The sequence below is a fragment of the Bos javanicus genome, chromosome 28 (assembly GCF_032452875.1).
Source record: "Bos javanicus breed banteng chromosome 28, ARS-OSU_banteng_1.0, whole genome shotgun sequence".
Taxonomy (NCBI): Eukaryota; Metazoa; Chordata; class Mammalia; order Artiodactyla; family Bovidae; genus Bos; species Bos javanicus.
The window spans coordinates 35,148,703-35,171,376 of NC_083895.1; the positions used below are offsets into that span (position 1 = coordinate 35,148,703).

General features: G+C 45.8%; 2 protein-coding genes across 8 annotated transcripts in view; one reads left to right on the top strand and one right to left on the bottom strand.

The window, feature by feature from the left end:
* POLR3A (RNA polymerase III subunit A) overlaps window positions 1-13,042 on the bottom strand; it is a 46,692-nt gene extending 33,650 nt beyond the window's left edge. The window contains exons 1-5 of one of the 2 annotated variants that reach the window (XM_061405440.1): window positions 12,834-13,042; window positions 7,195-7,330; window positions 6,787-6,924; window positions 6,096-6,267; window positions 5,807-5,961 (exon numbers count right to left, since the gene is read on the bottom strand). In XM_061405440.1, coding sequence (XP_061261424.1) covers window positions 5,807-5,961; window positions 6,096-6,267; window positions 6,787-6,924; window positions 7,195-7,330; window positions 12,834-12,877 — 645 coding nt within the window. In that variant the 5' untranslated portion in view covers window positions 12,878-13,042. The remainder of the gene's footprint in view (window positions 1-5,806; window positions 5,962-6,095; window positions 6,268-6,786; window positions 6,925-7,194; window positions 7,331-12,833) is intronic. The other variant, XM_061405439.1, reaches the window with a different exon arrangement.
* A 1,388-nt stretch (window positions 13,043-14,430) lies between these two features.
* The window catches only part of RPS24 (ribosomal protein S24), a 255,733-nt gene continuing 247,489 nt past the window's right edge, over window positions 14,431-22,674 (top strand). For 2 of the 6 annotated variants that reach the window (XM_061405447.1, XM_061405446.1), the window contains exons 1-4: window positions 14,433-14,525; window positions 15,944-16,009; window positions 16,101-16,310; window positions 16,989-17,099. In XM_061405447.1, the coding sequence (XP_061261431.1) occupies window positions 14,523-14,525; window positions 15,944-16,009; window positions 16,101-16,310; window positions 16,989-17,099 (390 nt within the window). In that variant the 5' untranslated portion in view covers window positions 14,433-14,522. Of the gene's footprint in view, window positions 14,526-15,943; window positions 16,010-16,100; window positions 16,311-16,988; window positions 17,100-17,225; window positions 17,686-17,725; window positions 17,744-19,299; window positions 19,322-19,674; window positions 19,764-22,674 lie in introns of those variants that run through there. The other 4 variants (XM_061405443.1, XM_061405445.1, XM_061405441.1 and 1 more) reach the window with 4 other exon arrangements.

Below are 22,674 nucleotides of genomic sequence, written 5' to 3' on the forward strand. Positions count from 1 at the left end.
AAGGAAGGAAGAGCAGAGAGAGCTCAGCTTTTTTTCCACAGCTTAGGCAAAGGTTTACTTCCCCATGCCCCCTAACCCAGCAGTACCCAATCTTGGCACCAGGAACTGACTAAGGGGGCGATGGTTCAGGCAGGACTGCCAGTGGGGGAGCAGCAGATGAAGCTTCGCCTGCCTGCCGCTCACCTCTCACGTGCCCGGTTCCTAACAGGCCTCTGACCAGTACTGGCCCACGGCCCAGGAGCTGGGACCCCTGCTCTAACCGCTTACCTGAAAATACGTACAAGTGATGACAACGGCTTCTGATAACTTGCTATATATACTGCAAGAGCCCTAAAAATGTGCATGACTTTTATTCCAGTAATGTAAGCCAATAATACCACTTAATTTTTCCAAAGGGTATGATTTTAGAAATTAACACAAAGATTTAGCTATAAGGATGTTCATTAAAGCAGATCTGAATTGTGAAAGCTGCTAACAGCCTGAAAAGTTACTGGCCAGATAAAATCATGGTACATTCATATGTAGAAAACTATGAAGCCGTTTAAAGAAAAAAAAATGAAGACACAAAAATGTGGCCTATGCCATGAAAGGTGTTCATAAAATATTGATAAATGAGATAGGTATGTTTACAATGTGATCTAATTTGGGCAAAGATGTACATCTACGGAAAAGAGGAAATGGAAGAGTTTACCAAGGTGTGAACAGGGCCATCTTTAGCTGAGTTGGATTATCGTTTTGCTTCTTTTTATACATTTCACCCTTCTGTAATGAACTTGTATTGTCTTTGTATTAACGTCACGTAACAGAGGCGCCACGCTGTAAAAATGCTGGTTATTAGATTTCTTGGGCTCAGACTGTGACTGAGACTGTACGTTGTCAGCAAAATTCGCCGCACGTGACTTAATGAAACAGGGAACAAAGCCAAGACGAATGATCAGCTCCTAGAACACCACCCAAGGAAAAGTGTCTACAGTCCTGCCCTGGAGAAGATGGCAGTGTGGCTGGGCAGAAGGAAGGAATCTCACTGGAGGCTTTCGAGTCCAGGCCCCTGTCCAGAGAACAATGCATGTCCTTGGCTCCCATCTCGCAGCAATGGGCACCTCACTGCCATCAGAAACAGTCAGGGAGGAGGAAGCTTAAATCTAACAAAATTCTAGAATGGGACGAAGGCGAGACGTTGCCTGTAGTACCACAGTCAGTCCTGGACGAGAACATTAAGGAGCTGAAGGCCGTCCAGGAGGGCAGGAAGACTGGCAAGAGCCTGGAAACCAGTTCTCAGCAAGTGATAGGAACAACTGCATCCTCAGAGGCACGAGGAAGAGGCCGCTGACTTACTGTTAAATACCAGGAAACGGAGGTCAGGGACTGATGGACGGCAGAGCAGGGCCCGTATGTGCATGAGGCAGAAGACCCAAACAGCCCAAGCTCTCTAGACATAGAGCGTGGCTGCCTCGGGTGGTGATGAGCCGACACAGCTGAGGACTGGTACTCAGTCTGCAGGGATGATGTCATTATGGAGAGACCTTATCTGCAGGTCTACCCATCCCCAGATTCGTACTAAAACAGGAGTGGATATACGTCAGCCCTCTGGAGTAGAGTCCAGAGTTTCTGTCCAATTCCTAAAGGTGTCTGTGACCCACAAAAGGTCAAGAACCACTGCTCTAATGTCTCTTCCACTTCAATCATGTTGTGCCTCCTATAACGGCACGGGGCTGCACATTCCTGAAAATTCAATGGGCAGGCACACATGTCAGTGAGTGAAAGCTGCTCAGTCATATCTGACTCTTAGTACCCCCATGGACTGTCACCCGCCAGGCTCCTCTGTCCATGGGATTTCCCAGGCAAGAATTCTGGAGCAGGTTGCCATTCCTTTCTCCAGGGGATCTTCTAGACCCAGGGATCCAACCTGGGTCTCCCACGCTGCAGCAGAGTCTTTACTGTCGGAGTCACCAGGGAAGCACCATGTCAGGACACGGGCCATCCTGAGATTAATGAGACACCTTTTTGCTGCCTATCTTTATAAAAGGTAAATGTTAACTCAATAATTGTTTACTTTGGTTACTGAGTGGCCCTCTCTGAGGAGGGGCTGCTTGGAATTAGGCAATTGGTGAACTCATGCTTTGTTCTCACCCATGGCACAAGAAAGCCCAGGACAAACTGGTAATCTTGGAGGACCCACCAGTACTCCAAGCACTGTGACTGGCATCAAACAGGACCTCAGAGCAAAGGATCCTGTGAGGGACTAAACTGAAGTGGGAGAAACTAGCAGAAACATAAGACGGAACACAAGAGGTGTATGGGGCACAGCAAATGAACACGTGGTGGAGGAAAAGGTGAAGACTGGGGTGGGGTGCGTTGCAGAGAGAGAGCAGGCTGCATGGAAGCCCAGGGATGGGGGATTCGGGAGAGAGGGAGGGCGCAGAGGCTCTCTTAAGCTGAAGGGACACACAAATAAGAAACGGAAGAAGCCTTACCTCTCCATCATTATTTCTGTTAATACAGGAACATCAGTAATAAGAAAACCACAGTAACTGGGTCACGTGCTTGAAGCATTTGCTATTTGCTAAGCATTTGATCTGGAATCCATCTTTTACTCCTCATAATGGCCCTAAAGCAGACACTCTTGTAATCCCTTTTATAGTTGTGGAAACTCAAGTCCAGGTTGGGTCATGTGTCTAAGATGATAGAGTAAGTAAGTGGCAGTGTGCGTGTGTGCTAAGTCACTTCAGTCATGTCTGACTCTTTGTAACCTTATGGATTGTAGCCTGCCAGGCTCCTCTGTCCTTGGGATTTTCCCACCATGAATACTGGAATGGGTTGCCATTTCCTCCTCCAGGAGGAAGGAAGTCTCCTGCATTGGCAGGCAGATTCTTTACCACTGAGCCACCTGGCAAGCCCCAAAGCTCTCAACCATCACCACCCTAAATCACATTGAGGGTGTCAGCTGGGTCACGTGGGCTGGGGTGGACAGAGAGGTGGAGGCAGTGGGGGGCACAGAGAGACAAGATGTACACGCTAGACAGGTGGCTCCTAAGTGGGAGGAGGTTACCTCCTGGGCCCAGTCACTCAGGACAGTGGGCCCCAACCTTCGGCACCAGGGACTGATTTCACAGAAGACAACTTTTTCACGGACCTGGGCTGAAGGGGTGGTTTTGGGATGATTCCAGCACACTACATTTTTTGTGTGCTTTCCTTCTCATCTAATGCCTCTGCTGATCTTGAAGGAGGTATTGCTCCACGGCCTGGAAGTTGGGGACCTCTGACTTAAGAGACTTTTCCAAACAAGATGCCTCCTAGGCCCTAAACACTTCTACTGCAGAGGGTGCGGGGAGCAGAGAAGACTTGGTCCTCTGCACGTAAGGACAGTGGCCTCAGGGGCCCAGGCGGAGAGTTGGCAGGGGAAAGTGGTGACGGGCGTCAGGGAGGCTGATCTGGGGGCAGCAGAGGGAATGCACAGGAGGCCGCAGCTAAGGCCACACCGAGGAGAGCTGGGCAGCCCTCAGACTCGCTGAACGCTTTCTGCATAGTTGTCAGCCTGGAGGGTGGAATTCCTCTACACTCACGCTGGGAGGAGGAGGAGATCAGCTTTCTCAGTCTGCACCTTCACTTCATCTGCAGGAGCTTGAAGACATCTCCACTGGGATGCACGGCTGATGCCGTGCCCCATCATGGAGTCCAGGGGGACTACCAGTTTCCAGACGCCAGCGCATGGACACCCGCTCGCCTCTGACCGCCTCCTTTCACACCCGTTGCCACAGTGGCTGGTCATCAGTTACTATCCATTCTGACTGCACACTCTGACCTCTGGCTTCACTATCACTGCCCAGGGTCAGGGCCTGCTTCCTTTTTACATCTCACTCCCTAAATCAAGGCATAACTTACATATATAATAGTAAACTGCACAAATTTTAAAGAGACGGCTAAATTTTTACACAGGTACACAAACACCACCATTCAAATCAGGAGAAAGAATATGTGCCCCTCTCCAGAAAATACCCTGATACCCCTTTCTCAGTACTAAGCCCTCACCCCAGTTCAGTCTGGCCTGTTCTTGGTCTTGATATAAATGCAATTGCATGGACTCTCATATAAGGCTGCCTCCTCTCAATAGGATTCTGCGATTCAGCCAGGCTGTGTGTGTCAGCTTGATTCTTTCATTCCAGCACAGTATTCCACTGTGTGGATCTATTACAATCTGCACATTCTCCTGTTGACAGGCATCTGGGTTGTTTCTAATTCTGGCTTTTATTAATGAAGCTGCAATGAACATACTTGCACAAATATTTTTCTGGATGTATGCACTTGCCTCTCTTGGGTCCACGCCCAAGAATAAAGCTGCTAGAAAATACGGTAAGTGTAGGTCCTACTTTGTAAGGAATTTCAGAGTGGTAGAAACATTTTATAAGGTTACTATTGATATAGGAGTGCCAGTTGCTTCAGATCCTTGCCAGCACTTGGTTTTCAGTTGTTTTACATTTAATTTTTCTAAGAGGGTGTGTGTTTCAATTAGTATTTCCCTGATGACTAATAATGTGGAACAACTTTCCATCTACTGATTGGCTGTTTGAATATATCCTTTTGTGCAGCGCCTATTCAAGTCTTGCTTCTGCTTTTAAAAATCAGGACTTTATATTCCGGACATGAGAGTCCTTTGTCAGACATATGAAAGTTGAGCATTTGCTCCCAGCTTGTGACCTGGTTTTTCATTTTTGTTACAGTGTCTTTTGAGCAGTCAGGCTGTTCTAAAATGTCATTGTTTATGTCTCTCCCTTGCTTAAAACTTGAATGGCTCCACATTCTCCAGAGTGGGAGGACCTCGACAAAGTGGGTTCAGCTGTCTGTCTTTTCTCCAGCACAGGCCTGCGCCCCAATGGCCTCAGCGAGGATTCCCCCTCCACCACTTACTGTTATTTTGGCCGATGCGGCCTCACAGGGTTGCTGTCAGGATAAAATACGAGGCGCTCCACGGAAAGAACTTGGACCGACACCGGACAGTAACAGCAGTCACCAAGTGCGAGGCGCTTTGTTAGCGAAACGCTGGGACTTCTGAACAGAACTCGGCTTCAGAAGGAGCCCCAGCACAGCCTCCTGGACGTAGCAGGCTCACTGCCCGAGACTCTCTAAACCCTACTCAGGTTTAAGGACCACAACAAACCACACCTTTCCTCACAGTCCTCCCTAACCAAGCCCCCTGATTTCCCACTCCTTCCTATCCTTTCCATGCCTGTGACAGTCAGCACTGTGTCCCATGGTATTGGCTATACTTTCATGGGTTAATGTCCTACAACACCTTTAAAACCATGGGATTCCTGGGTGCAGACCCCCTGCCTGGTGGTTTCTGATGCTCCCCACAGGTCTGGCAGTTTGGTACTCAGTGGCCACTTAACTGTTAGTTTTGTATACTATCAATTCTAGAAGGTACCAGGTGTCTCAAGTACTAATCAAATTCAGAACAAGGTAGAACAAGACACGTCACAAAATCCTACTAATTAAGTTTGTGCCAAGTAAAGCAATGGGAATTACCTACAAATTCTATTAACGCCACATCCATGTGAGACCCAGGATCCCTCAGTGTATGCTGTACACAGCTATGCTTTTACAATCTTTCACAATGAAAATGTAACATGTGTTACCTATATAACTAGACGTGTGTTAGTTACGAGGACAGCTCACAATAAACTGAGTGCCAGGCGAATACCTGTCACGTGAAGTATCCCTGGAGATCTAACCCCAGTGGACCTCCGGTTCTGGAGGAAGGGTGTACCCAGAGGGTGATGCAGACAGAGCGAGGCAGGGGCAGGCTCACCTGGGCCTTTCCCAGCAGAGGCTCCACTTCCTTGTTATGCTCTATGGCGGTTTCAAAGGACTGAAGGAAACTTGATACGATGGGATCCACCACTTTCTTGTTGGTCTTGTATTTCTCATGGATTATCTTCAGTAACCCGCATTTCTTGACAGTACCTGTAAGAGTTAATCCATTCTACCATGATTGGAAAAATCAGGTTCTTGGTTAGGCTGGTCTGAGGTCGCGATCTAGGAAATGCAGTTACGGAAACTGCCGTCGCGATGACAAACAAGACGTGCATCTGGCTCACCATTGAAGGCGCCGCAGTGATGGCACGTGTTCTTTTTCCGGCACTTGTCAGAGATTTTCTTCTTTAGCCCTCGCTTCTGGAGGTAGGTCAGGCCGGGCCTCTTTAGATAATCCAGAAACTGCTTCTTCTCCTCCTGGGACAGCATGATGTGGCAGCAGGTTTTACAGATCATCTTTTGAAAATTAAACCAAACAGATAAAAGGATGAGAGGATGAAAAAGTATTTTCTTTTTTTAAAAAAAAGCTGCATCCATCCCTTGTCCAGGACACTTAATTATATGCACAGATCTACAGGAAGACATGCTTAGAGGCAGCCCATGTTCACCAGAATGCTGGCTGTAGCCACAGCTGGCAGGTGGGGTTTTTGTTAGCTTTATTCCCTTTCTTGTGCTTGAATTCTTTTGTGCTTGTATTGCTTTATTATTTTTTTACAATATAGATCTACAACCTACTCAAGGAAAATCAAAGAAAAAGAATCTTTAAGCAATTTAACTTATTGCAGGATGAAATATTATGCCAGACAAATCAAACCAAAACAAAAAAACAAACCCCTCAAACAAAACAAATAATACAGGTTTAGTATAAAAATGTTCCCTACATGTATCCCCCACCAAGCTTACTCTCATGTCTCAGGATCAGTAACTTTCAGGGAGACGGAGTTACTGTATGGAGATGGACACATACACGCTTACCTGTAAGATGCCTATAACTGCTCGGAAGTACCCCACGTGGAAGCACGGCAGTTCCAAGTCAATGTACCCATAGTGGCCCAGACAGTCAGCCAAGTTCTTCCCACAGGTTTCACAAGGACGGTCCTTCTCACTTGTACCCTGCGAATAAAAGTATGATCAATAATCAGTGGAGACCAGTGGAGAGGAAACTGGGACAAGCCCTCACAGGTGGCCAGGGGACCCAGAGTCAGAATCACCTGGGAAAGTGCAGGGTATTCATGTTCACTGGACCAAGGAAGGCTGGAGTCCCTGAGACACGCTGGGGAAGGGGGGAGGTGGAAGGAAGACTTGGCTTCTTCCTAGTTGGTAAGTCACCAGTTGCACCGGCCAGTCAAAATACATGGAACCATGAAGGGCAGCAGGTCTTACCATCCTGTGGTCAAGCACCCCGTATAGCAGTGGGGAGTGGTTGTTGTCCTGGCTGTACAGGTTCTTACTCACAACCTGGATGTGTGCCTGCTGGCGCATCTCCTCGGCTGACTTCATTCCAAAACAGATGTGGCTTCTGGAATGGAAAGAGATAGGGGAACAGTTACATCAAAACCACTCACCAGGAAGAGCATTTATGCCTGTGACCCACCATAAGCAACCTTATCCTTCCCACACCTGACAGGCTCTGCTCTCTCATTACTAAATGTTCCTTCATCCTGCTGACTTGTTCTCACCTTCATTATCTAAGGATGGTGGTCAGTTGTACCTACCTCCTTGCTGCTGAATCCAGGAAGAATTTCTCATTATAACGTCTCTCTGCAGCACTGACAGTAACCTCTTCACCCCTTATCTTGCAATAATTTCTTTCCCTGGCTTTGGTAACACCATCCATGCTTTGAGTTTTTCCCCTCTCTGGCTGTTACATCTTAAGTTTCTTTTGTGGCCTCTCCTACCGCCCTCTCTCAGATGTTGGCTTTTCTCCTTACCTGGAGTTACAACCCCATTCCTCCTGGCCTTCTACACCTTGTTCCCGAGTGCTGTCTGTCTAATCTCTATCTGTAGCCCAACTATTCCGACTCATACACATACCTCCTTTGGACAGTTACACAAGTACCTAAACTCGGCACTTTCTCTCCCAAATCTGTTCCTTTGTTCATTTTTCCAACAAACTGGGGGTTTATAATGTGCCAGGCACCATCCTGAGGGGCTGAGGGTACAGGTTAGACAAGACAAACTCCCTTCCAACATGGGGCTCAGTTTCAGGGAGGGCAAGACAGAGAATAAATAAACAGATTCACAAAAGTGAATAGATGCAAAGACTGAACAAACTGAAGCCTAGGGGAGAGTTTGACAAGACTATGTTATGTGGTCAGAAAGTCTGGAAAATTGACATTTCAGCTGAATTCTGAATCAGAGGGAGCCAGTCATAAGATGACCAAGAAGTCATGCATAGAAGTACAGCTTAACTAGGGCAAGGGTTCTAGAGCCAGCTCAGGCCTGGCATTTTCAAGGCACCAAATGAAACCAGTACTGTAGAGCACAGAAAGCTAACGGAACAAGAAAAAGTCCGTGAGATATGCAAAGACCGGCTTTAGGAGGGCTTGGGAACTTTGACAGGCGACTTAAATGTTAGTCCAAGGGAAAGCTTCTTGAAGAGTTCAATCTCAAGTGTCAGGGATCTAATTTGCATTTTAATAGAATCACTTCAGGTGGTCAGAGGAAAACAGATTATATCTACATCTGAATATAGTTGGAGGTTGGGATGGGTTTGGAGGGACCACCAGGGATAATTTATCTAGCAAAGAGGCACGTTTCCCATTCCAGTGAATGGCAACCTCCAAACAGTCACCCAAGCAAGAAATTCTGTGCATCAGTCTCATTTCTCCCTTACCCATCCCTACCAAAACTGTCGATTTCACACCTCTCAACCGAGAGAATGGCCATCATCAAAAATTCTACAAATAATAAATGCTGGGGAGTGTGTGGAGAAAAAGGAACCCTCATTCACTGTTGGTGGGAATGTAAATTGGTACAACCAGTATAGAGAAAAGTACAGAGGTTCCTTTAAAAACTAAAAAGAGTTATTGTATGATCCAGCAAGCCCACTCCTGGGCATATATCTGGAGAACACAAACTACAATATGAAAAGCTATACCTCAATGTTCACTGCAGCTCTATTGACAATAGCCAGGAGAAAAGGAAAGATATAAGCAACTGAATGCAGAGTTCCAAAGAATAGCAAGAAGAGATAAAGCCTTCCTCAGCACTCAATGCAAACAAATAGAGGAAAACAACAGAATGGGAAAGACTAGAGATCTCTTCAAGAAACTTAGAGATACAAAGGGAACATTTCATGCAAAGATGAGCTCGATAAAGGACAGAAATGGTATGGACCTAACAGAAGCAGTAGATATTAAGAAGAGGTGGCAAGAATACACAGAACTGTACAAAAAAAGATCTTCACAACCAAGATAATCACGATGGTATGATCACTCACCTAGAGCCAGACATCCTGGAATGTGAAGTCAAGTGGGCCTTAGAAAGCATCACTATGAACAAAGCTAGTGGAGGTGAAGGAATTCCAGTTGAGCTATTTCAAATCCTGAAAGATGATGCTGTGAAAGTGCTGCACTCAATATGCCAGCAAATTTGGAAAACTCAGCAGTGGCCAAAGGACTGGAAAAGGTCAGTTTTCATTCCAATCCCAAAGAAAGGCAATGCCAAAGAATGCTCAAACTACTGCACAATTGCACTCATCTCACACGCTAGTAAAGTAATGCTCAAAATTCTCCAAGCCAGGCTTCGGCAATACGTGAACCATGAACTTCCTGATGTTCAAGCTGGTTTTAGAAAAGGCAGAGGAACCAGAGATCAAATTGCCAATATCTGCTAGATGATCGAAAAAGCAAGAGAGTTCCAGAAAAACATCTATTTCTGCTTTATTGATATGCCAAAGCCTTTGACTGTGTGGATCACAATAAACTATGGAAAATTCTGAAAGAGATGGGAATACCAGACCACCTGACCTGCCTCTTGAGAAATCTGTATGCAGGTCAGGAAGCAACAGTTAGAACTGGACATGGAACAACAGACTGGTTCCAAATGGGAAAAGGATTATGTCAAGGCTGTATATTGTCACCTTGCTTATTTAATTTCTATGCAGAGTACATCATGAGAAACACTGGGCTGGAAGAAGCACAAGCTGGAATCAAGATTGCCGGGAGAAATATCAATAACCTCAGACATGCAGATGACACCACCCTTATGGCAGAAAGTGAAGAGGAACTCAAAAGCCTCTTGATGAAAGTGAAAGAGGAGAGTGAAAAAGTTGGCTTAAAGCTCAACATTCAGAAAACGAAGATCATGGCATCTGGTCCCATCACTTCATGGGAAATAGATGGGGAAACTGTCAGACTTTATTTTGGGGGGCTCCAAAATCACTGCAGATGGTGACTGCAGCCATGAAATTAAAAGACGCTTACTCCTTGGAAGGAAAGTTATGACTAACCTAGATAGCACATTCAAAAGCAGAGACATTACTTTGCCAATGAAGGTCCGTCTAGTCAAGGCTATGGTTTTTCCAGTAGTCGTGTATGGATGTGGGAGTTGGACTGTGAAGAAAGCTGAGTGCTGAAGAATTGATGCTTTTGAACTGTGGTGTTGGAGAAGACTCTTGAGAGTCTCTTGGACTGCAAGGAGATCCAACCAGTCCATTCTAAAGGAGATCAGTCCTGGGTGTTATTTGGAAGGAATGATGCTAAAGCTGAAACTCCAGTACTTTGGCCAACTCATGTGAAGAGCTGACTCACTGGAAAAGACCCTGATGCTGGGAGGGATTGGGGGCAGGAGGAGAAGGGGACGACAGAGGATGAGATGGCTGGATGGCATCACTGACTCGATGGACCTGAGTTTGAGTGAACTCCGGGAGTTGGTGATGGACAGAGAGGCCTGGCGTGCTGCAGTTTATGGGGTCACAAAGAGTCGGACACGACTCAGTGACTGAATTGAACTGAAGACATGGAAGCAACCTAAAAGTTCATCAACAGATGCATGGATAGGATGCGGTGTGTGTGTATACACACATAAACCCCACACACACCATAAAAAAGAAACAATGCCATTTTCGGTAACATGGATCGCTCTAGAGATTATCATACTAAGTAAAGTAAGCTAGACAGAGAAAGACAAATGTCATATGATATTGCTTATATGTGGGGGAGAAAAAGATACAAATGAACTTATTTACAAAAGAGAAGCAGACCCACACACACAGCAAACGAACTTACAGTTACCAAAGGGGCAGGTGGGGGTGGCAGAGATAAATTAGGAGTTTGACATGAAAATATACCCTTACTATATTTAAAATAGATACCCAACAAGAAGCTACTGTATGGCACAGAAATGTATACTTAATATTTTGTATAACCTATAAAAGAATCTAAAAAATAATATGATTATAAAAATAATATGAATATAATCTAAGAAAGAACATGTGTATAAAATAACATAGTATATATATAATAAAAGGTATATTTTTAGATTCTTTAACAGATATAATAACAGATATATATTATTATACGTGTTGTTTCTTATATCTATTATAGGCATATTATGCTACTTTATACATATACATTCTTTCTTAGATTACATACACATTTTCTTTTTTAGATTCTTTTCCCTTATAGGTTCTATAAAAGAGTATCTGCCTGCATTGCAGGAACTGCCCAAGACGTGGGTTTGATCCCTGGGTCCGGAAGATCCCCTGGAGGAGGGCACACAACCCACTCCAGTATTCTTGCCTACAGAATCCCATGGACGGAGGAGCCTGGTGGGTTACCATCCAGGCAGTTCGCAAAGAGTCAGACACGGGTGAAGTGACTGAGCATACATGCATGTAACTGACTAACACAACATTGTAAATCAACTACACTTCAATTGACAAAAAAACCCTCCCTGCCTGCAAGATGACTCTGGAACAAAGCTGCAAAATCAGCTTTCTTCTCATCACTGTAATGTCTCCCTCCTCTATGCTCCTGTAGGAAGGCTGTTTGGTTTGATTTCTTCCGTCTGAACCCCTTTCCCGTTGGTGCCAACCCTTTTCCTTGCACTTGTCCAGCTCAACCGCTGGCTGGCCTACCTTCTCCAACTAGACTAAGCAGTAAGGTCTTCCTCATGTCATATCCGGAGAAGGCAATGGCACCCCACTCCAGTACTCTTGCCTGGAAACTCCCATGGATGGAGGAGCCTGGTAGGCTGCAGTCCATGGGGTCGCGAAGAGTCGGATACGACTGAGCGACTTCACTTTCACTTTTCACTTTCCTGCATTGGAGAAGGAAATGGCAACCCACTCCAGTGTTCTTGCCTGGAGAATCCCAGGGACGGGGGAGCCTGGTGGGCTGCCGTCTATGGGGTCACAGAGAGTCGGACACGACTGAAGCGACTTAGCTTAGCTTAGCATGTCACATCTCTAATGCCTATCAGAGGGCCCAGCACACAGTACCTTCCTCAACTAAGTGTCTCCTGAAAGAACGATTGATTTATTTCTTTACCGGAAGTTCTAAGGCGAGGCTGTGACCTATTAAATTTCACCTCATTTGGGGGACTGCTATCCATGCGCCTGTGACACAGCTTTCTAGCTGGTAACTCCATTCTTTTCGTCAACAAATATTACCTCCGTGTCATGTATCCTGCAGCAAAATGAGTCCCCGCCCCAGGCTGCTTCCCAAGCTGTAGTGACCAAAGATTCGCAGAAAGGGGTCATCATCTGACCTCAGAAAAACTCTAGTTTCGACCCAGGGTGTACTTTATCGCCAAGGTTCCCACATCTCCCATTCTCTGCCGAAACCCAAAGGAACACCCCTGGCCTGCGGTTCCCCAGATGCTGAAATACCCCCTGCCCAATCAATAGTCATTAATCTAACCTGATAATCCTGAGCTGTGCCTACACCTCCCACTGATTCTTGGTCCTTTCCTTCCAACTGACCCTCAGCTATGACGCTTCGAGACCCAAGACGCCTGACCTTGGATTCCTTTACCCCTAATTTCTCTGCCCTTTGGGGATTTTGGCTCCATCTTACATTTTCTTGGCCACATCTGTCTCCCGGAACTGCTCCTTCACCATGGTGACGGCTGCCGGGGCTCCCTCCTATAAACTCCTGGAGCTGGATTATAAATACGACGTTCTCCGTACCACCCGTGGCTGCTTCTTGACCGGTTGCTAACACATCTGCGGCATTTTTTCGGCCACCGTAACACGCCCACGTGCCCGCCCCCACTTCCGCTACTCGCTAGCGCGAGTCTGTCAAGAGAGGCTTCAGGCCCGCAGCTTCTCGCCTTCTCTCCATACCGCCATCTGGCGGCACCTAGTTGAAACCGCCGCGAAGTCCGAGCTGTATTTTCCAAGTTCCATTTCCAATCTATTTCTGCTTTATTGGTCTGTCTCTCTTTGAACCAGCAATATTTTATTGCTACACGTCTATCTCCCTGTAATCAACGGACAAATTTCAAATAGCAAATACTTATTAAAAGCTATAAAGAAAGCTGAGCATCGAAGAATTGATGATTTTGAACTGTGGTGTTGGAGAAGACTCTTGAGAGTCCCTTGGACTGCAAGGAGATCCAACCAGTCCATCCTAAAGGAGATCAGTCCTGGGTGTTCATTGGAAGGACTGATGTTGAAGATGAAACTCCAATACTTTGGCCACCTGATGCGAAGAGCTGACTCATTGGAAAAGACCCTGATGCTGGGAAAGATTGAGGGCAGGAGAAAGGGACGACAGAGGATGAGATGATTGGATGGCCTCACTGGCTTAATGGACCTGAGTTTGGGTAAACTTTGGGAGTTGGTGATGGACAGGGAGACCTGGCGTGCTGTGGTTCATGGGGTCGCAAAAGAGTCGGACACGAGCGACTGAACTGAACTGATTAAAAGCCCACTCCAGTAGTCTTGCCTGGAAAATCCCATGGACAGAGGAGCCTGTCTATGGGGTTGGGTATAGTCGGACACGACTGAGCGACTTCACTTTTCACTCTAACCCTGAGGGTTGGGATGGGGAGGAAGGTGGGGGGGGGGGTGGTGTTTAGGATGGGGGACACATGTATACCCATAGCTGATTCATGTGAATGTATGGCAAAACCCACTACAATCTTGTAAAGTAATTAGCCTCCAATTAAAATAAATAAATTTACCAAAAAAAAAAAAAAAAGCTCACTTTTGTAGGGACTAAGATTTTCATGAAAAGACAAAGTTTTGGAAAAAAATTTAGACAATCAGATTCTCTAATCTAACAAAAATAATAGCAACGGTCGGGTCTGCGTACTTGAAATAAAAGGTTTTGAGTCAGTTCTGCAGTTTCCCCAGAGGTAAAATGAGGAGGCTGGTCGAGGGGACCGCCAAGGATGCCTTCCAGCTTTACCAACCGCTAATGCGGGTGGAGGGGATTTAACTTTAATCTGCTTTAACTTAATTTTAAGTCCAGACAGTCCAAAATAATGAATCGAAGTGGAACATGTGCTAGCATAAACCTGCTCCGTCTAAACTGTGTACCCTCGGGATTGGCTAGTTCCCGTTCGGGGTGGGTGTGGCGAAAGACCACAGAGATCAGATCTTAAAGCACTTTCAAACAGGCATTGGCGACGGCGGCCTCACGGTCCGGCCACGCCCCCACGTCGGCGCCGTCCGGGGACCTTCTGTGAGCGTTGATATGATTGGCCGGGGAAGTTTAGCCCTCTTTTCCTCCCTGGCTGCTTGAAGATCAGCCGCCATCATGGTGAGTCTCTCCGGACCCGTGCATCCATCCGCCGCATATCTGAGGCATCCTCCGTCCCCTGGTTCTGACATTGGCGTTACACCCACCGCATAGCCCCGTTACTCTTCCATGGCCGAGTCTGACCGGGCAGACCTGTTGCCGAGGGCCTGGGAGCCTTCGGCGAGGAGTCCGGGCTGTGTGCTGTCTACCTAGACATGCCGGGCTTTCAAGAGTCCCAGGAGTGGGGGATTGCGGGAGTACCTACTGTCTTTGTCGTCCTCGTGGAGTCTAATGGATGGGGTGGGGTGAAGAGAGAGACATCATGTTTGCACTCCCAACTTGTGGTAGACGGTTTGCCTGTGAAGGCAGCCCACGAGGTGAAGAGGGTGCCAGCAGCGCCCGGGCGAGTTGCGATGAGTGAAACTCATGTGTAAGCTACAGTTATTGTCAGCCGAATGGCTTCTCTTGTTTCATGGGGGAAACGGAGGCCTCCGGGTGTGGAGCCACTTTAAGGCTTGCGTGCCATTGCTAGTTGACTCATTTGAAGGTTCACCAGTTTTTAACCCCGCTCCATCTTCGACCTATTTTTTTCCTTGATCCCGACTTTAAAGAATTGAACTTTGTTAAGTGGATTCAGTTTGGTGTAGTTTTTTTAAACTGTAGTTGAAATAGCTGTCAATTTACTCTGAGAGCTCTTCTTACCGGTTTTGTTCGTAGTGTAAGCATGCTGAATGCCCACATTCTTTGGTAGTTACTGTGTAAAAGCAGTGGGGCCATTCAGAAGGGAGTACGATTTTTGTGGGATGTAGAGTCGGTCATTCAAGAAGGGTAGTTTACATGAAGATAGTGCGATGCTTGTCAGATCTCTGCTGGCTCCTACAAACAGGGTGGTCTGACAATAACATTCGTAGAATCACAGCTTCACCCCAGAGAAGTGGAACTTGGGGTGGTTTTTGTCTTAAGGGTACAATTGGCAGTCTGGAGACATTCTTGGTCAGAACTAGGAAGTGGGTGTGCTGCTAAACATTCTGAAATACACGGGACAGTCCGCACAACAGAGTAGTAGCTGGGCCAAGACATCTGAGGTTTGAGAAACCTGGAGAGTGATTTCTGTAACAAAACGAAGTAAGCCTTTACAGATTCAGTGTGTGGCTGTTGAGCACATATTCTTGGTACTGTTTTTGTGTTGGGGTGACCTGTGAGTTAGGCAGTTTGCTAAGTGTGTTAGGAGGAGATGGGAATTGGTGTTTTTTTTTTCCCCTTTTATTCAAGGTTTCCTGGTACTGATGCATATGACTTCTTTGTTTTAAATTAACTGTTTACGGACAGTGGCTGTTGATGTGGACCGTGCAGTTCTAGGTCTTGGAAAATCACAGTAGGGTCAGGAAAAGATTGACTAGTTATTAAAACTATTACTAAAACGAGCGTTATGTTTTCAGAACGACACAGTAACTATCCGGACTAGGAAGTTCATGACCAACCGACTGCTTCAGCGGAAACAAATGGTAAGGAGGGGTAGGTCAAAGTTTGGTTGTTACTCAGTTTAGAAGATGTATTTCATTATAATATACTCTAAACTTGATAATTTCTTCGTAGGTCATCGATGTTCTTCACCCTGGAAAGGCAACAGTACCTAAAACAGAAATTCGGGAAAAACTGGCCAAAATGTACAAGACCACACCAGATGTCATCTTTGTATTTGGGTTCAGAACGCATTTTGGTGGTGGCAAGACAACTGGCTTTGGCATGATTTACGATTCCTTGGATTACGCGAAGAAGAATGAGCCCAAACACAGGCTTGCGAGAGTAGGTGCCCTCATTTGTTCAGGCGCTGCTGAAGACATGTTTTTAATGGCATTGTATTGTGGGTGCAGCAGAATGAGCAAGAGCAAGCAGTCTGGAGGGATGACACTAAATAACTCTTCTGTGGTTGACAGAAGAGGTTCTTTGATAAAACGCACAGATAGAGAGTGGGGTTCAGATGGTGTCTGCAGGATTTGAGGAGGTGCCTTTCGAGCTGGGTCTGGAAGAGCAAGTGAAGTGCTCCTGGAGGTAGGAACTGGCTGGCAGTAGAGGGATGGGTTTAGAAAGCATAGGTTGGCCCTACCTGAAGTGAAATCTTTATTCCCAAATGTCTTAGAGTTTGGACTTAGCTTCATAGTTTAGGTTCATTGAGCAAGGAGCCATGAAAAGCTTGGGGTGATTTCCTGAGTATCAGGTACATAGTGAACTCCAGGTGATGCTTGAAGAACGCTGGTTTGAACGTCCACTTATATGCAGATGTTTTTTCAGTCGTACAGTCTGTAGTATGGTGATCCAAGGTTGGTTGAATGCATGGTGGCAAAAGAAAGCGGATGTGGAGGGCCAAGCCAGCCATACATTCTACTAAGACACTCGGCTGTCGAGATTTGATGTCTTATTCCTGGAGTTGGATGAGTTGATGTTTGCAAGTCGTATGTTCATATACACACCTTTCTCCTTCAGCATGGCCTATATGAGAAGAAAAAGACCTCACGAAAACAGCGGAAGGAACGCAAGAACAGAATGAAGAAAGTCAGGGGGACTGCAAAGGCCAACGTTGGTGCTGGCAAAAAGGTATAGTTTATCGAGGAAAATACAGAAATGTCAGTTTCAGGTTTTTAGTTTATAGAAAGGTGGGGTTTTGTTTTCTTAATAACCTTTCTTAATGTTTCTTCTTTTCCCACTTCTTCTGGATTACAGAAGGTAACCTGTTTTGAGAAGCCACGTAACGTAGTATCTTAACACCTCAGTAGAGTAGCTTTGCCCACCCCTTAGCTCACAGATTAGCACAGCACAGGGCCACATCGGTTCAGTGATCCTGGTGGGTGCCTTGCAAGTCTTACCAGGAAAGTTTTCATTTTACTGCTAATTGCAAAGGTTTGTAAAGAGGGAGCGGATCTAGGTTCCCAAGACTGATGTCCTTAAAATTGGCAACTGATTGAGGAAGCAGCTGAATCAATGTGGCCCGTGTTTTCCTGGCACACTGGAGAGGCAGCACAGTTTTCCATTGCTTTCCTCTCCAGTTAGTCAGGACTTGAGTGATTTTAATTCTCAGCTTTTTACCAGCTTGGCTAGCTAATTGTAAGTAGTTGAATGGAATTAAGGTGTTGGGTTGTCAAATTAACAAATAATTAAGTGTTCTGTGAACTTTTTTTTTTTTTGCCTTTTCCCTCTACTATCTTGGAATTCTTGTTCATCAGAAATGAAGTGTCTAGCAGGTACTGAGATTACGAGCACGGTGTGGGGATGGATGCATCGCCTTCACTGAGTTTGCTTTGATGCTTTGCATGTTGGCTTTCAGAGGAGAGTTTTGTAGCAGAGTCTATTATACAACACTACTGCTGTGGTTTAAAATAGTATATTGTGAGCAAAGGAGAGAAACTTTAAATCGTGTTTATTTTGGAAACTCAGAAATGCATGTTAAGTTGTGAGGTGTCCCAGTGGAGGAAGGTGGCCCCTTTTAATTGGCACTTGCTGTGTTCCAGAGCACCACATACCCAGGAAACGAATGGCTTTACTTCATTAACAAGGGCTTGGAAAGGGTTCTCTGATCCAGTCATGAGCAGTGTCTCTCTTGGAGACTGGTTGATTGACTGGCAGCTCAATAAACTGGCCCAGAAAATCTGGCAAAGCCTCTGTCTCAGAACACCCACCCAAAGCTGCCTTTCACCATCTCTCTACTGTCCCATTGCTTATTATTTGATCTCCAGGTTTCTACCTGATGCCCCCCTTTTTTTTAATTAAAAAATTTCCAAGATAATGGAGTATTCACATCAAAACCTTTGATAAGCTTTTCCCACAGATATTTAAATATATTTGTACAGTGAGCAGCCTGAACATGTAGCATGAAAAGTGGGCTGGGAGTGGATTGGGGCTAGCAGGGTTTGAAGCAGTGGTGGTCACAGCCCTGTGTTTCCTCATCGTGACTCCTTGCAGAGCAGGCAGGCACCTGGTGTGCGCCCTCAGGCTCTGACCACTTCTGGTGCCGAGGAGCTGTTGTGGACGGACTGCCAGAGGAGCTGCTTGCTGCTTAGAACTGCTCTCTGTTTGTGAGGCTTCCTAAACCTGTTGACAGACATTCCAGAAGTTGAAAGCAGTCAATATTTGTGTACTGATCTGGATGATCTGAAGAATGTTTTTACGTTTTGTTTCCTTCATTCAGCCATGTGTTAGTGCTCAGCGGTGACAAGGTGCAGAAAGTCAGGCACCGTAATTGTTCTTTTTAACTTAATTTTTGTCCACATGTTGGAATTGCATCTTTTGGGTGCTGTAGAGTTTTACGTTAAAAGAATAGTCTTGTGTTTGAGCAGCGACTGAACTATTTTTACATCAGCTAAATTCTGTCTCTTAAAATACTAATTTGCTACTTTTGTTGATTGTGAATAGTGGCTTTTAAATTACTGAACCTGAGACAGGTCTTAAAGACTTGCTTGATCCTTTAGAGCTCTCCCTTTGGTTAAATTAGACTTTAGTCTGGGATGATTCTCAAGTCTGTTGATGGTGCTAACATGCCCAGCATGTTGTTGCTGAGCAGAGCAGAGGGGCTGAGGCTCCTAAAGTGGGCATAGAAATCGGGCAGGGTGTTCTCAAAATTGGGGAGAATAAAATCAGTTAGTGCATCTAGGGAGTGCTCTATATACGATTGCAAAGAATAAAACAATCATCATTAAGGTACCTGATTGCATGCAGATTATTTAGGAGTTTGCAAAGGGACTATTAACGAAATGTTTCTTTTCCCTCTTCCCTCCTTTCTCCCTTCCCTGCCACTATTCAGTGAGCTGGAGATTGGACAACAGGTATTCAAGCTTTTCGTTTAGATTTAGATTTTTGGTTGACAGTATTAAAGCATGTGAAACGACTTAGAAGCATATTTACAGTTGCTCTCAAGAGTTGTGCCTTTTATAAACTAGCAGTGTCATGGTTTTGTTTTCAAAATTTGTTTTTTGTCTCATCCCTAACTGGAATGTTTTTTTGTTTCTTGATGCTTGCATTGTGTTAAGATTACACAGACTTAATACGGACTAGGTTACTAATGTTCGTTGTGCATGAGTGTCATTAATTTTGCAGTTTGTTGAAGACTTTGTACTGTTAATTTTTAAAGACTTTTAAAGGTAGTTGCTAACTAATTTCTTTTTTCTTTGATTCACAGAAGGAGTAAAGATTCTGCAGTGACTGTATCTGTGGTGATTGTGCAGATTTTTCATGAAAGAGAGAATAAACTAAGACCTTTTACATGTCTGGCTGTTTGGAGTATATTTGAAGTTTCCTGGGAGTGTTGTAAATTGGTTTGCTATTTAACAGAATTAAACAGCCCAAGATCACATGTTGCATTAAGCATTCAGTGAAAACTTGCTATATTGGGGTGGTGTTTGTCCTTTCCTTTACTAGCACAAAGATGTCAGTGTGTAGAGTATCTGTAGCATGGGGCATGTAGGGCCAGTCCAGTGTGCCATGTTAATACTTGGTATTGTAGTTGGTCAGTCTCTGAAAGAGACACTTGAAACCTGAATTGCTTTTTGGTCTTATTAAAACCAAAACCTTAGTTGTTAAGGAAAAAAATGTGCTGGCTGTGATGAAAATGAAAGTTACTAGGTTGCATTCTCATTATTTACCCTGGAGTAAATAGGATCTGACACAATCATTAGTCTATCACAGGTTTGTGCTTATGTGATAAATGGGTGTTCTGTTGTGGGTGGGGAATTTGGAAGAGGCTCTCAAGTGGTGAATATTTGTGTAGTGTGTAGTTGTTTGGTAAGTCTGATTGTGCATGGGATTTATGAGGTATGAAGGATTATCTGGTGCTGCTTTTTCTTTGCCAGATGCTGATTCTCAGATTGGCTTTCTCAGGCATCAGGTTGAGAGGCTGAACTGGCTTACTGGTCAGTTGTGTGGGGGTGGCGGGCTTGAGGGTTCATGAGTTGGGAGGGCTTGAGTGTTTAGTGGGGGCAGAAGGGATGTTAATAGTTTGGGTTTTCTGTATCATTCATTCTTCCCCACAGTTGGTGTGATTGATTTGTACATGTAGGAATTAAGCTTATAAATGCCATTAAGAACTATGTCAGTGGATGGAAAGCTCCAGAGAAACTTCAGGAAGCAACAGAGGACTGTTTGGTTGGTTGCTTTGATGGGGGAGCCAGGAGAAGTAAGAATTTCCAGCAGAAAGCATCTGAGGGTTGTAGGAAGGAAAGATATTTTGAAGAGAGCATGCTGGGAAGCCTTGACTTGAAGGAGCTATATGCTGGGAGGGCAGGGATGTGACCAGGTAAGTGAGGGGCCTGAACCTGCTGGCCGAGGATACAGAGGGCAGTGTGGGTGTAGGTCCGTTTGTAGTATGCTGAGGCTAGATACTTGGGTTTGTGGAACATCATGGCCCTGTGGGTTCCCTTACTAGGAAATCTGCTTTGTGTTTCCTTAATAGGACCAGGAAATAAGACCTGATGGTCTACTTGTAGGAAGAGTAGAGAAGTGGGGGATTTGGGCCTGCATGCTACACTTGAACCAAAATGGCTAATGGGTGGCGTGGAATCCCTGGGGGATTGGAGGTGAGTGGCAGTTTTCAGTGAGCAGTGCGTGGGGGTCAGAAGAAGTCATCTAAGCCTGGTGAAGATGCAGTTTCCCACTACTGACTGGGGGTGTGGGAACAGAGACCGATTGGTGAGCAGCATGTAGGCAAGAAGAAGATCCTGGGAGGCTCAGGACAGGGCAGAAGGTAAAGCTGGAAGCAGTGGTGGGCACGGTTGACAGGGTAGCCCCAAGTTCCCGTGGTCACCAAGTTAAGGAACAAGGCTCAAAGAAGCAATGGAGCAAGAACTGAAGGGTAGGAGGTGGTTTTCAGAGTAGGGTACCAGAGGCTGATGTGAAGATAGACACTGCAGGGAACCTGACCAGGTGAGGGTTGGCATGCAAGTCCCAAGATGTGTAAGCTTTTCTATTGGGATATGCTCAGGAAAGGCAGGGTGCAGTCATTCAGCCAGTAGTCTCTCTGAAGGGGGTTGTATATAAAAGATCCAGAGTTCTAACCTCTTGAGTTGGAGGAGTCCACAGCAGGCCCAACCTTCTGGCATGGTGACAGCTGGCAAAAGTAGAGGGTGGGCTGTGTGCCTCAGGGTAGATATTCTGTTGTCCCTGTGGCCTCTGCTCCTGCAGCTGGCCTGGACCCTGGTCCACCTACCCTCTGTTCTCATGGCCCATCTGCATGCTGCTTAGCCTTCCATCTAGTCCAGCTGGGTGGGCACGTTGCCTAGTCCCCTGATTGGGTTAGCTTCTCTATATCGGGGCCCTCCAAGAGTGCATTAGCTTCCCAGGTGGCACCAGTGGTAATGAATCCACCTGCAAGGCAGGAGACGCTGGTTTGATCTCTGGGTCAGTAAGATCTCTTGGAGGAGCAAATGGCAACCCACTCCAGTATTCTTGCCTGGGAAATCCCGTGGACAGAGGAGCCTGGTGGGGTAAAGTCCTTGAGGCTTCAAAGAGTTGGACACGACTGAACGCGCACGCAGTGTGTGCTCTGCTGACCTGACACAAGGTCATTTTGAGTCTCAAATGATAAAAGCATCTATGAGAACAGTTTGGAAACAAGTGCTGAACAACTGTGCCAGAAAGTGAGGACTCTCAGTTGTGCCCAATTGTGTGCAGTTTGAGGGTTCTTAAGAGATTGAGCTCTTTGTCGGCTCTGATAGTAACCAGATCAAGTTCTGCTGTCAACAGGCTTTGAAAGAGCCTCCATGAAAACAAAGTTGACTTTACTGATCAGCAGTCAGGGAGGGCACATCCCTTCCCTTCGCTTGGCACTTGTGAGGCTTGTGGTGCCGTGAAGAGAGCTAGAAAGAGTCTGATGAGAAGAGCTTAGGACCGCACCCTTTCTTTCCACTTGCAGCCGCAGGTGCCCAGGTGGGAGTTCAGTTGCTTAATCTATCCGACTCTTTGCGACCCAATGGCCTTCCCTGTCCTTCACTATCTCCCGGAGCTTGCTCAAACTCAAGTCCATTGAGTCCATGATGCCATCCAACCATCTTGTCCTCTGTCATCCCTTTCTCCTGCCTTCAGTATTTCCTAGCATCAAGGTCTTCCAATGAATCAGCTCTTTGTATCAGGTGGTCAAAGTATTGGAGCTTCAGCATCAGTCTTTACAATGAATATTCAGGGTTGA